Here is a 12,309-nt window from a genome sequence, read left to right as displayed (position 1 = left end):
TTTACGCTTTGGAATACTCCACTATCAGGAATGATCAGTGTGTGGTCTATTTAATGCCAGGGAGCAACAGTCTATTTGGTAAACAGCAAAACTTGGTGCGGAGCACGATCCCAGTTAAAACAATAAATGTGTGGGTGTGTATATGTGTATATACAGAAAAAAGACTGAAAGGATACATACCAAAGTACTGATAGTGGTTATCATTATGCCAATAATTATATTTGATTTGTTGTGCTCATTTATGTTTTCCAAATTTCTATGGTGAACATGGATTACTTTCATCAGAAAATAACTCATAATAAATGTGATTTTTAAAATGCTTTCCTGCGTCTCTGCATCTTTTCCAAGGGCTGTGGCGTTGCTTCTCTTCCCTCGCCGCCAAACTCCCTGAAAACACCCCCTTCCTCAAGGTTTATGGCCCCACCAGGCCTGGGGGCCTCCACATGCTCTGTCTGGACACTGTGGACCAGACTTGCCCTGAATCCCTCTCCTTCCTCTGGGACCCTAGACTCTTCTCCATCCTGAGAGCTGGGCTTTTCCCCAAGGCCCAGACGTGCCTGCTCTCCTGAGAGTTCACAGCTGCTCCTGGGAGGCCTCACTGGCTCCCAGGACCCCCCAGTCTCTGGCTCAGGTGACGGTCAGGCCCACCAGCCCACCAACCCCCCGCCAGCTCCACCTGGCCATCCCTCAGCAGCACCCCAACGTAACCCCTCCAGTGCAGAGCTCCTCAGCTCTCATCAGCTGCCCTGTGTCTGTCAGCTCCCAGTCACCCGAGCCAGGAACCAGGGACTCATGGAACCCATCCTTCCTCCCTCCTCCAGCTGGCCCCAGTCCTGCCACATCCACCTCCACTTAAAGGTCCCTGGAATGCAGCCTCTTGTCCCCTGCCCGCTGACCCTGGCTGCTGCAGCAACGTCCCACCGGGTGGGGCGCCTCCTGTAACCTGCCTGGGGCAGTCCGTAGGCCCAGACCTCGTCCAGTCCCTCCCACGGCCTCAGCCCCCAGAAGCTGCTTCCCTCCTGCCTCCCCAGGCCTCACCCTCGACACACACACACATCCAGTGTGCAGTCCCAGCAGAGGCTCAGGGCTTCATCCTCCAGTCGCCCCACTGCACACCCTGGGCCCCCACCTTGTAGAGTGCCCTCCCCGTGCTCCCTCCTCTCACCGGCTCACCTTCACTCCTCAGGTGCTGGGGGAGGTAGCGCTGGGAGACAGGTGAGGAGGAAAGGGACAAAGAAACAAGGGTGGCGGTCCCTGGGAGCCCATGCCATAGGGTGTCCCAAACTAAGAGGTGGGTGACCTCTGTGGGCATCTGTGGGAAGACCCAGCATCCCTTCCTCATGACCTCTGAGATCGGGGTTTGATTTTATTAGGGGAACCAGGGGAGTCACTAAACGGCCTTTCAGCTTGTGATGGGACCAGATCAACACTTCATAAACCAAGTTTTCTAGAATGCTGGCATCTTGCAAATGTCACCAGCTGATCTGATCAGTTAGGACTGGCCGGGTTATGCTGCATTTAACAAAGACTTCCAAAAGGTTTATTTCTCACTCATGCTACATGCCCATCAGACTTGGCTGGCCCAGGCCAAACTGTCCCACCATCTGGAGGGTCACTGATCGCTGTTCTTTTTTTTGGTCGGGGGGAGGGAAGAAATGCTGCGCTTAAAGGTTTTCATCCAGAAGTGACACCTATCCCTTCTGCTCACAACATGTCGACCAAAGCAAGTCACAAGGATGGGGGCTGGGAAATGCAATTCTACCTTTTGTCCAAAAAAGGAGCACCAGAAATACTGGGGAACAGCACCCCTGAAGGCCACAGAAAGCCTCAAAAACCCATAACAAAGTCTCCATGACCAATAAATTCAGGAAATACTGGGTTAAAGACAGTCAAACAGGTCTATGTACTGCAGGACTTCTCAGAGCCTTTAATATGCTAATGTACATTGTGACTGTCAGAGATGGTGTTTGAGGGTAAAGCTGTGACTTTGTGTTCCTGATGTATCCTCTGTCATCCTGGCCCAGTGCCTTCGACACAACAGGCTCTCAAATATTTGGCTCAGGACTCTTGTTGCAATCTGCAGGTCAACCTCATGGTTTATCTTTAAGAAGAGGCTTCCTCAGGAAGATAATCCAGTTTATTAAATGTTGACAATGTGCCAGGCCCCATGCTTTATCTCATTAAAACCTCAGTACACCATTATGCCTCAGGAACTGCTATCAACCTCATTTTACAGATGAGAAAACTGAGGCTCAGGGAACTGGCAGAATGAATTTCGAATAAGTGTCCTGCTTGTGTGATTTGTGCTTAAAATTTGCTCAGTCTCCTAGATTATCTTTGGAAATCTCTGTCACAGTTTTCACACCTAAAATAGCCTTTTAAGTCTGAGCTAGGGGTCAGCGAAACCCCAAAAGCCTCACTTCGGTGGCCAGGAGCAGGTTTCTGGGGCCCCAGGAGCTGGGAAGACAGGTGGATAGGTCAACCTGCAAGGGGTGCGGTGAGGGAAGGATAGGGCCCTGGCAAGTGCTGACTTCTGCCTCTTTCTGGGCAAGAAAGGAAATGTGGGCTTTGAATTTTACCCCAGCGATGCTGGAGGCTTAGGGTGCTGCTATTTAAATGCAAAGACTGTCAGGATCTCTGGGAGGAGGGGGGAGAAGAGGGGAGAAGAAAAGCAAGTGAAATGATACTCTGTTATCAGCAGCGGGTGGAAACAGTGGAAACATGAGTCCACATGATACTGACAATCCTTCTCCTCTCATTTGTTTCCCTCATTGCATTTATCACAATGTAACTATTACTTATTACATATTATTATATGCCGTTTTTTCCACAGAGGGAGCTGTTGCCGCCACCAAAATAGAGCCCCAAGGCTGTCGTTCTCCTCTGTGAATGGCCCCCATCTGGACCCCAGGATGATTCTTATTAATATTAATTGTTGCAGTGGAATGGATACTGGTCGTTTACCCACTGCTCACTGAGTGCCCTGCCCTGCGGCGGGCGTTTTTACATTCCATCTCCCATGCACGAGCCCCTTTTAATCCAACCCTGCGAAGGAAATATGACCATCACCTTCATTTTGCCAACGAGGAGACTGAGCTCCAGGGGGTTTCAGTGACTGGAAGGGTCCGTGCGGCCAGCAGGAGGGGAGCAGGCGCCCACCCGGGTTTGGGCATTTCCAGATGCTGCCCGCTGGGTGTGGCGAACCTGGGCGCTTTACCCGAGCGTGGGTACAAGCGCAGCACCCACCGGCCGGGGTGCCAGGAAGGGTAAGGTGGAGACGGGGGTGAAGCCCTGGAGCACCCACCAGCTGGTCTGGTGTCACCCAGGGGCAACTCCCGGCGCTCGCTCCCAGCGGACCCTCACACACACCCACGCTCCACGTGCCAGCGGCATCGCGAGCGTCATTGGACGCTCTGCGCTTGCGCCGTCTCCAGACCGCCAGGGCTTCCCGGCGTCCGTGTGAACATCCGGGTCGCAGGTTCTTAAGGACCAATGAGCGGAGGCACCATAGCCAGGGGGCGGGGCGAAGGCGGGGCATCATGGCCGCCCCCAGTGCACAGCGTCCGGGGGCTTCACTGTGGGTGTTTCACTGACCGGCAGCTCCGCCACCGCGGACCCGCCCTCTGCCGTCCCCAACTGAGCCTTTGTCGGGTCCGGGCTGCTCTGCGAGGCGGCGGCCAGAGAGGGAACCATGGGGACAGTGCACGCCCGGGTAAGAGGCCCAGCGACCTGCGGGCTACGTGACCTCCGGCCGGGCGTCGCGGGGAGACGCTCTCGCGGCTGCGCCCGGGGTTTCCCTGTTGAGGGACCCCGAGGGCTGCGGGGCGCCGAGCCAGGCCGGGAGCAGGAGGCCGCAGAGAGGCCGCCGGCGGGTCCCGCAGCCCCCGAGCAGGAAACCGATACGAGAGGAGGGATGTGACTTGGCCAAGGTCACTCAGCGAGGCGGGGGCCCAGAAAGGACTGGCGAACTGAGTGATGGCCTGGAGCAGAGTGATAAGTTTGTGTCTCCATGGCTTGACATCTCTACCCTCAGCTTTCGGGCGTCTTCTCTTCTTACTAGTCTCCTCCAATCCCTCCCGCCCAGCCGCTGCTGGAGTGATGGCGGACTCCCAGGGCACGAAGTATCCTTTCAAGTCTTCCAACCCAGACCCGCCTGGGAGTCTCCCTTGCTCCTGTGTACCGTGCAAAGACGAATCCTCTCTGTGCTTTAGCTCCTCCTTTTAAAGTAGAGGCGGTAATAGTACCTACTCACCAGGCCGTTGCGAGAGTTAAAAGACACGATACATATAAAGTACTCGGGCGCCTGACGCGTACGGACTGCTTGCCAACTGTTTTCCTTTATCATAATCTTAACTGAGGGCCAGAGAATGAGTATTTGTCCAAGGTCACACTGTTGTAACCTCAAAATGTTCCCAAAACTCAGACCTCCAGAGTCCTAGCCCTCAACACGACTTTTGTACTACAACATGGATTGTTTCTCTTGCCCTGCTCAGAAGTTTTCAGTAGTTTCCCATTAGCTTCTGAAAGAGTTTAGCACAGACTGCGCAGCCTGGCGTGCAGAATTGGACTTATCTCCCCTTCGTAGATCTTTCATTCAAATGAAACAAAGTTGCTGTTCTGACACACTTTCTGAACTGCACTATGGCATGCAGCTCCTCCTTCCATCACCCACCCCCGTCATTAGGTATCAAAATAGGCCAGTCTTGTAGAACTCAGTTTAGGTCACTTCCTGCATAAACCCCCTCCTGTCTCCTCCTCTCATTTGGATGTGCTGCCAACTTCCTTGACATTTTTTCTCTGATGCCCTGTTAGCTCTGTTTGCATTTTTGTCTTATCCTTTTAGATTCTGAGTTCCTAGATGTTACAGTAGGAACTGCATCCCGTTTGGCTTGCATCCCTTGTAGCATCTTGAGCACAGTGAGCATTCATTCATTTATTCAAGTAATATTTACCAGTGGGCTACTATGTGCCTGGCACTGTAGTAGGTGGTAGGGATGCAGAAAACAAAAGTCTCTGCTTTTATTGAGTTCCTTTGATACTAAAATTGCTACTCCTTTGAGTAAAGAATTGACAAAAAGTGTTTTCAGTTCTTTAATTTGACCTTTACATTCCACTAGCCAGTGTTATTTGAACTTTTTGGTCAGGGCTCGCAGTAAGAAAACATTTTATATTTACTATCTAGGACCCTCATGCGTATGTGAAACAAAAGTTTTGTGAAACAGTACTTACCATTATTATCTGTTATGTTTTCGTATATTTTCTATTTAATTCCAGTCTATATCACTTTAAAGTTGCTGTTCATAACTCATTAAATTTATTTCATGTTCTGTCCCTTCAGTTAGCGCTGCCTTGAACAGTACCTGGCGCGTGGTGTTCAATAAAATTTGTTGACTGACTGGTAGACTGATCTGCTTAAAGATTAGAGCCTAGATCCAAATATTTATTTTAATTTATTTCAATAAACCCTTATCCCATGCCCACTCTTCCAGCCACTGGAATGTAAATTGTATGAGGGTAAGGATCTTATAAGTGCTTGTCACATGGTTGGTTCTTAATATTGGGTGAATGAATGCATCTCTATTAGTAAAACAGTTAATTTAGGACATCAAGCTTTGATATAACTGAAATCGTAAAAACATATTCTCTTAAACTTCAAGTCTGAATTTCAGATTAAAGAATACAAATAGGTCTGGCAGGTCTTCGGGGAACTTTGTTTTATGCTTTGAAATTTTAGGAACCATCATGGAATTTTTTTACCGTAATGGAATATAAACTTTGTTCCTGGACAAAGAGTATTTGCTAGGCATTCACATTAAATAGAATGAATATGTGTGTGTATTCCTAACCATAGTATATATTCTGCATACAGAATTTGCACAAATTTAATATACTTTTTGCGCTATGTAAACTCAAATACAGAAAGCATATTCATTAAATGGCACAGGTAAAAAGTTCCTGTTTTAATGTGTTAATATTTTTGAGAAATATAGTAACGATTCAGTTTTTTAAATATTGCACAACACAAATGAAAGGATAATGATATGAAATAAATGATATATTCTTTGCCCAGCATTTTCTTCCCTTTTTTTTTTTTTGTGAGGAAGATCAGCCCTGAGCTAACATCCATGCCAATCCTCCTCTTTTTGCTGAGGAAGACCGGCCCTGAGCTAACATCTATTGCCAGTCCTCCTTTTTTTCCCTTTTTCTCCCCAAAGCCCCAGTAGATAGTTGTATGTTGTAGTTGCACATCCTTCTAGTTGCTGTATGTGGGACGCGGCCTCAGCATGGCCGGAGAAGCAGTGCGTCGGTGCGCGCCCGGGATCCGAACCCGGGCCTCCAGTAGCGGAGCGCGTGCACTTAACTGCTAAGCCACTGGGCCGGCCCCCCTCTTCCCTTTTTTACTTATGTAAATATTCCACTTCAACCTCTATGAGGCAAGGACTTGGTCTGTCTTGTTCACTGCTGCATTCCCAGCTCTTAGCCCAGCGCTCAGCATATGGTAGGCACTCAGTAAATACTCATTAAGTGAAAGAACAAAAGAAAACAATCATTCACCCATTCCACAAATAATTTGAGTACTTCTGATGTGCTGTGGAGGATAAAAATAAGAAAAAGAAAGAGTACCCATAAAGGTCATAAACTTCTCGTGTCAGGAGGTGTCCCTATAAAGCAGGAACTGATTCTGACTGGAGAAGACAGGGGTGGCTCACAGAGGAGAAGACATTTAGGCGGGTCTTTATTTATTTATTTTTATTTTTTGTGAGGAAGATTAGCCCTGAGCTAACATCTGACGCCAATCCTCCTCTTTTTGCTGAGGAAGACTGGCCCTGGGCTAATATCTGTGCCCATCTTCCTCCACTTTAAATGGGACGCCGCCACAGCATGGCTTGATGAGTGGTGTGTCGGTGCGCGCCCGGGATCCGAACCTGCAAACCCCGGACTGCCAAAGCAGAGCGCGCGCACTTAACCGCTGCGCCACCGGGCTGGCCCCTAGGCGGGTCTTGAAGCTATTTAGCAGGAAAGTGATTCCAGGCAGAGAGAGAAGCTGTGCGCAAACATGAATGTGAGGGCGGGGGAGTGGTGGGGCCTGGGACTGGAGTAGCAGCTGTGGGCCTTACATGGAGTTCCTCGTGTGCCTTGCTAAGGAATCTAGTTGGATTCTATCCCTTTAGGCACTTTTGGGGGACCATCAGAGTCTTTTAGGGCAGGGATGGGGAAGAGCACATGCCACTATCAGGTCATTACCTTTCCAGAGAACCAGTGACGTTATGGAGGATGTCCTGCCAAAAGGCTGTTGAGTATTCCAGGGAAAAGCTGGTGGTGGCCCGGAGTCCCCATTGCCCCACACACTGCAGATGTCAAACACAAAGTCTGTGCACTTTGAAAGTGCTTATTTGTAGAGAATTGGTGGAGTAAGGAGCAGCCAGATACTGGTTAGCACAGTTGTCCCCAAACTTGCCTATTTGTATGGTCACCTGGTGTCACACTAGACTTCTGAATCCATTTCCAGGAGTGTCAGGGAATCCCTGTGGGTAAGCAAGCATATATGTAATATAGGTGTATTATCATACATACTATTATATTATTACATCTCCCTGAGGTACTAAACCAGGTACAGCATGCAGAACCCTTATTCAGAAGATGTTTTAATGCTTGTGAGATAATGTCAGTTCAGATCGAAGAACACGACCGCTTTCTGGCCCATTTTAGGAGCATATGCAGTTCCTCTTAGTGTGTGAATGAGACTTTTTGAACTGAAACAAATCTATCAGTGTCCAGAAAAATGTTTTTGTAATTTGGCTTGTCAATGTACTTATCCTAGAATGTATCCAATTTTGATTCAAAAAATTAGGACACTTTCTGTAACAACAGGAAAGCAAATTTTTTTTCTTTTCTCTGGTAAATGTCTTTGTGGCATCTTATTTTTTCATTATTTTTGTCTTCAAATGGGCCTCAGGTGTACAGAACTAGATTAGCGATAGTCCTCGGTTCATGACGCAGTCGTAGGTTCTTGCCTGGCCCTTTTGGTTAATTTACATCTTTCTTTTATTTATCCATAGTGCACTGGACACCGAGGCGCTCACTACCAGTGCAAGACTTGTACCTCGACGGTAGCTCATGTCTACCTTGTGCTCCCTGCCCTGCCCCTGCCTCCTCTCACCAGAGGGAACCACAGTACTGAGTTTTGTGGAGCGCCTTCTAAAGACTAAACTGAAAGATTTTGGTTTTTTGTGTAAATTCATTTATATGTGTTTCCTCCTTCCCTTTCAGAGTTTGGAGCCTCTTCCAGCCAATGGACCTGATTTCGGAGCATTAGGGGAAGAAGCTGAATTCGTTGAAGTTGAACCTGAAGCTAAACAAGAAATTCTTGAAAACAAAGATGTATGTATTCTGTTGAAGGGTTTGATGTGGTTGCTACTGGAAACATTCACTTCCATGAACCACTAGGGAAATGTAAATGTAAAAATGTACAATGAGCTGTCAACAGAGAAGAGTTTGTAGCAACTACATTTTAGAAAGACTGGTGACTTTCAGAAAAATAGTGTCTGGTTTTAGAGAAATAGCTTTTCCTTGGTGATGATTTATGTAGGAAGTTTAAACAAACACATTTTTATATTTATGTTATAAAAAAAGCAAAAGTATTTCAGGGACAGACTCAAATGATGCTGAAGTTTATACTCTGTTCCCAGAAAAAAGACCTTGGGTCTCAGGTGAAACTTTTCCTAAACTTTGTTGCCTTTGAAATTAAATACAGTTGAAGAAATGTAACACATTTTCATTAATTCTATAATCAAGATTCTTCTCAGGGCAGTATTCCGATCACCTGTAAGTTACACATTTCCCCAATGCGCCCTGTGAGCCCTGTTTTATTTTTCTGTGTTCCTCATTACCATCTGCTCTGCTACACACATCACCTGTTTCGCCCCCCTTTAGAATATAAGCTCCATCGAGGCAGAAGCTTTACATTTTGTGCATTGCTGTATCTTCAGTGTTTAAAACAGTACCTGGCTCATAGGTAATCAGTGCATTTTGTTTGCTTGTTTTGGTTTATTTTTTTTTTTTGAGGAAGATTGGCCCTGCACTAACATCTGTTGCCAATCTTCATCTTTTTCTTTTTTCTCCCCAAAGCCCCAGTACATAGTTTTGTGTCATAGACGTAGAGTTGTAGCTCTTCTGTGTGGGATGCCGCCTCAGCATGGCCTGATGAGTGGTGAGTAGGTCCGCGCCCAGGATCCGAACCGGCGAACCCTGGGCCTCCGAAGCGGAACGCCCAAACTTAACCGGGATGCCGCCGGGCCGGCCCCAATCAGTGCATTTTGATTGAATGATTTAAATAAATAAGCGTCTACAGAGAGGGGAGAGGCTCTGAGTCAGCATTTGTCACGCTGTGTTGAAATCTATGTAAGATCTCTAGCAAGATGCACGCGGTTATTAGATCGGAGGTCACAGTCAGCATCATCCAGGGGCCAGTGCTCGGGGGAGCATGCTGGGGAGGATATACAGGAGACCTCTGAGGCCTGTCTGAGTCTAGGACTGACATGGTCATGGGTCATCTGGCTACAGAGACCTTGTAGGTCTTGTTTGCAGAAGGTACCGACCCAGGGAAGGGTAAGTTCAAGTAACCAGTTTTTTGAAAAGGTGTGAAAAATAAATAGAATAAAGTCTGGAATTAAGAAGTGTGGCTCATTAAACTTGAAAAGAAAATCCTTGAAGTTAACTTCAGACATATGTCTTTAGCCTTGATGCCTAATCTCTTTCCCTGTGTTTTACTTAATGATCAGTGTCCCCTTGTCACTTTTAGGTGGTGGTTCAGCACGTTCATTTTGATGGACTTGGAAGAACTAAAGATGATATCATCATGTATGAAATTGGAGACGTCTTTAAGGCTAAAAACCTTATTGAGGCAAGTATTCTCTGCTTGGCAGTCTTTTCCATTCCCTTCTGAAGATCCAGTGAGTCTCCCATCTCCTCAAACCGCCGAGCTGCCCACCCCAGCCTCTCCGCCGATGACCTGGCCTCCTGCCCTGAGGGGAGCATTGGCGCCCCAAGCTGAACCCCTTCATTCCCGGGTGCCTCCCGCAAATGTCCACGTGTCTGCATTCGCCCTTGTGCCGGACAAGGAGGCGTCTGCCCTCTTTCCCGAGGCTGGTCCGTCCCTGTGTTTTTCGCAGCCTCCCAGCATTGTCGTAGGAGCTGAGGGTGTTGGTGCTGGCTCCTTCCCTGGCACCCTGCTTACTGCTCCAGTGTGCTCTCTCCGTCGGGGCGCCCCCCTCTCGTGGGCTGCGTCCTCGATGGTTCCCCACTCCTGCTATCTCCTCGGGGCCCTTGCTCCATTTATCAACCAGTCTCTTTCCTGGACTGCATCATCTCCCTCCTCTCCTCGGTGGCTTCCTTCTGTCCTTCTGCCCTTGGAACCACATTTACATTTTTGGGCAGAGTCACCAGTGGCTTCCTTATGGCCAGGTCTAGCTGGCTCCTTTCAGTCCCCATTTTACCTGACTTTTCAGCAGTGTTTGGCCATTCCCACTTTTAAAATATTGGCTTTCTTTTTTTTTTTTTCTTCTTTGCTGAGGAAGATTTGCCCTGAGCTAACATCTGTTGCCAATCTTCCTCTTTTTGCTTGAGGAAGATTTGCCCTGAGCTAACACCTGTGCCAGTCTTCCTCTATTTTGTATGTGGGTTGCTGCCACAGCAAGGCCACTGACCAGTGGTGTAGGTCCATGCCTGGGATCCGAACCCAGGCTGCCGAAGCAGAGCACACCCAGCTTAACCACTAGGCAACAGGGCCGGCCCCCATAAAGTATTGGCATTTTTTTTAAAAAACGTGAATGTATAGGCACAGTTTTAAAAACAAGTATAAAACAATCAAATGGTACAGAGGATATTGGAATGAAGTGCAGGCGTTTCCCTCCCCTGCCAAGCCCAGTCCCGCTCTTTAGAGGTCACCCTGCCAAGGGGTTTGTGTGTGTCCTTCCAGGTATGTTGTACACGTGGTAAACACATAGAGCCTTTAAACAGTAGCCCATTCTCCACATTTTTTTTTGCATCTTTCATTTTTGATATTAGCATGGAGATCTCTGCACGTCAGCGCATCTGCATGGTCTCTCATTGTGTGGACTTCTGTCATTTATTGTAAATAGTTCCCTGTTGATGGACATCTAAATCAACAGAGTGTGTTGTTCGTATGAACAGTGCTGCAGTAATCATCTTTGTATGTGTATGACAGTATGTCTGTAGGATAAATTCCTGCAAGTGGGATTACTGGGTCAAAGGGCACGTGCTCTATCACTTTAACAGGTGTTGCCATGTTGCTCTCCAAAGAGATCCCACCAGTTCATACTCCTACCAGCCTGTATGAGAGGGTCTGTTTCTCAGCGTTGGGTGTCATCACACGTTTAAAATTCTTGCCAGTCTGTTGGGTGGAAAATACTATCTCATTGTTCTCATTTGCACATTTTCATCATAAATGAGATTGAGCACCTTTTCCATATTTATTGGCCATTGGTATTTCTCTTTTGTGAGTTACCTCTTGGTGTCCCCTATTTTCCATTGGATTGTTAGGCTTTTGTTAATTTACAAGAGCTCCATGCACCTTAAAAAAACAACCAGTTTGTCACTTATGTCGAAAATATTTTTCTTGCTTTGTTGTCTTTTCGGTTTGTTTATATCCTCTCTCTTTCTTGACATTTTCCCTTCCTTTGGTTTCTGTGAATCCCACACTCTCCTGGGCTGCTTCCCACCTCTCATCACATTCATTTTAGGCCCCATTGTTGGCTTCTTTCCCTGTGACCATCCTTAAATGAGGATCAGTCTCCTGCGTGTCCTCACGCATACCCCTGGTTTCAACTACCACTTGTATGTTCGAGCTTCCTAACCTCTATTTCTAGCCAATTCCTCTCTCTCAAGCTTCAGCCCTGAGTGTGCGGCTGCTCACTAAGCATTTCCTCATGGAATTGCCACAAACGTCTCCAACTCTACATGGCTGAAAACTGAACTCAGTGTCTTTCCATCCCTTCCCCAGCCTGTCCTCCCGTCTCTGTCCCTGACTTCTCTAATGGCACCAAGGAGTGCTCAGCCCAGAGCTGAAAGTTTTCGCAACCTCGTCTCTTCTCATGTCCTCCACCCAATCAGTGACTGTCCTTGGGCTCCGGCCTGTGAAGCGTCTGCAGTCTGTCCTCCCCTCTAACACTGTGGCCTGTGCTGGCCCAGCCTCCCTCATGGCTCCAGGTCTGCTGTGAGACTCTCCTCCTGCTTCCCTCTGTCTCTGGTTTCCTCCTTTCCCCGTGTTCACCCATTTGATCAGCCCTG

At 47.8% G+C, this 12,309-nt stretch overlaps 1 protein-coding gene across 1 annotated transcript in view; it reads left to right on the top strand.

Annotated features, from left to right (window-relative positions):
• Positions 1–3,544: 3,544 nt before the first annotated feature.
• Positions 3,545–12,309, top strand: part of SAMM50 (SAMM50 sorting and assembly machinery component) — a 35,059-nt gene continuing 26,294 nt past the window's right edge. Inside the window, exons 1-3 of the mRNA XM_058568172.1 lie at positions 3,545–3,712; positions 8,272–8,382; positions 9,803–9,904. Of these exons, the coding sequence (XP_058424155.1) occupies positions 3,692–3,712; positions 8,272–8,382; positions 9,803–9,904 (234 nt within the window). The 5' untranslated portion in view covers positions 3,545–3,691. The remainder of the gene's footprint in view (positions 3,713–8,271; positions 8,383–9,802; positions 9,905–12,309) is intronic.

Source organism: Diceros bicornis, chromosome 25, assembly GCF_020826845.1.
Source record: "Diceros bicornis minor isolate mBicDic1 chromosome 25, mDicBic1.mat.cur, whole genome shotgun sequence".
Lineage (NCBI taxonomy): Eukaryota > Metazoa > Chordata > Mammalia > Perissodactyla > Rhinocerotidae > Diceros > Diceros bicornis.
This window is presented reverse-complemented; position numbering and strand designations above follow the sequence as displayed.